This window comes from Chrysochloris asiatica, unplaced genomic scaffold (genome assembly GCF_000296735.1).
Source record: "Chrysochloris asiatica unplaced genomic scaffold, ChrAsi1.0 scaffold00261, whole genome shotgun sequence".
Classification (NCBI taxonomy): domain Eukaryota; kingdom Metazoa; phylum Chordata; class Mammalia; order Afrosoricida; family Chrysochloridae; genus Chrysochloris; species Chrysochloris asiatica.
The window spans coordinates 2,002,047-2,003,921 of record NW_006408779.1 but is presented as its reverse complement, the minus strand read 5'-3'; the positions used below and the strand labels follow the sequence as shown (position 1 = coordinate 2,003,921).

At 46.2% G+C, this 1,875-nt stretch overlaps 1 protein-coding gene across 1 annotated transcript in view; it reads left to right on the top strand.

The window, feature by feature from the left end:
* Nucleotides 1–1,478, top strand: part of STX2 (syntaxin 2) — a 43,134-nt gene extending 41,656 nt beyond the window's left edge. The window contains exon 11 of the mRNA XM_006874080.1: nucleotides 1,398–1,478. Within this exon, the coding sequence (XP_006874142.1) occupies nucleotides 1,398–1,478 (81 nt within the window). The remainder of the gene's footprint in view (nucleotides 1–1,397) is intronic.
* The last annotated feature ends 397 nt before the right edge of the window (nucleotides 1,479–1,875 follow it).

Sequence of the window (1,875 nt, the reverse complement as noted above, 5' to 3'; positions counted from 1 at the left end):
ACAGTAAGCTGAGGTGACGCCTGCACGCTGAAGTCATCCGGGGTGATGTGAATACCATGAAGTCAGCTGAGGTGGTGCAGCACACTTGAAGTGCTTGGTTTCATTTCAGGCATGGAGCAGACCCTCTTTAAAAAGTGCTTCCCCTCCCCATGTCCATGGCCTAAACAGAGTGTGGACCCAGTGCAAAGTTCACTGGTTTTATAAAGATCAAAGATGGTGACTATGATAGTTTCCATTTGTATTCTGCTGAGTAGGTTGCGGGGGCCCATACAAGCCTCCGTAGAAGGTGGTCATAAAATACGATGCTAATTTTGATGTCGGTAGTTCCTAACTTCCTGATTAGATGCTTAGATGCTTCGTTGCTGTTCCTGTTCTAGCTGTTGGCTGTCTTGCTTTTATTCCCTCAGGCAGATGGAGTCTCAGAGGGTGTGTGTGGAGAAACTTCTTCAGTCTGATGATGGAACAACTGAAGGCTGGGCACACAGGAGGCCAGGGCACACTACACAGATAGCTGCTTTCATAGTTTACAAAGCTGGCTACTTAGTTGTACATATATGAAGAAAACATGTTAATACTCCTGTTTTTCTATCAGAACTTTTCCAAATAATAGGACTCTGCCTTCCTCTCCTTTTGATGAAACCTAACTTGCTAGCGTTCTATGTTATGGATTGAATTGTGTCCCCCAAGATGTGTGGTGAACCCTAACATCTCTGGTTATAATTTCATTTGGGAGTGAGTTTTCTGTTAGGTTACTGGGGCAGGGTTAGTGTAGGGTGTGTTTTGAGTGTTTTTATCTCTTACAAGAGATAAAAAGCTCAGATTAGGCCCGGAGAGATGGGGGTGGGCATAGATGCCAAGACACATGGAGGTTTCCAGGGAGCCAGGAAACAGAGCCGCAGAGATAAGGAGCTGTCAGTAGAGCTAACCGAGACAAAGTCTTCCATGGAGTCAAAGCTCTGAGTTGACTTCTAACCTCCTAAGCTGTGAGCAAATGCCTGCTTGTTAAAGCCGTCTACTGTGCCAGTTCTGTTAACAGCAAGGATCTTCAGATACCAAACCCACTGCCACTGCACTGCCCAGTGTGACTCAGAGTCACTCACAGGGTTTCCCAGGCTGGAAATCTTTGCGGGAACAGAAAGCCTTATCTTTCTTCTGCCGAGTGACTAGTGGGTTTGAACTGCCAACCTTGTGGTTAGCATTCCAGTGCTTATCCTATAGCGATAGTCTGACCTTAAAGACCTTTTAAAACTTTTTTTTGAGAGTCAATAATGTCCCCCAGGGTAAAGCAGAAGCCCTGTGATGTAGACTTTAAAACACACTTGATTGTAAATGAATAATGGCTTTGAAGGGGAAAAAGGCGCTAACATGTCATCATCTGCTTGGTTTTTCTTTGACAGAAAAAGTGGATAATTGTTGCTGTATCAGTGGTTCTGGTGGCCATAATTGCTCTAATTATTGGTTTGTCAGTTGGCAAGTGATGATGCGGATGGCAGCACTGTGCATGAGCGGCAGTAAGTAACCAATCAGCTCATTGACCCATTAACACTCCTAACTCCAGGCCTGGCCTCTTCACTGACTCAGTAATCAAAGCCTGCCTGCATGGCTTGGGTGGTACCCTCTAGTGGTGCCTGGGTGCCTTTGTGTTTTACTCTGGAAACATTCAGGCAGGGCAGGGACTCGTGTCTACAGTGCTGTGCAGTGGTGTAGAACTGGGTTCCACTCAGAGCCACCATGTCTACGATCTCCAGGGAGCAGCTGACCTTGTGGTTAGTAATCCAGGGCTTCTCCTCCTTTTCTCGTGTGTTGTTGTTAAGTGTCATTGAGTCAGTTCTGGCTCACAGAGTCCCGGTAGAGTACAGTTTCTGAGGAGTAGAC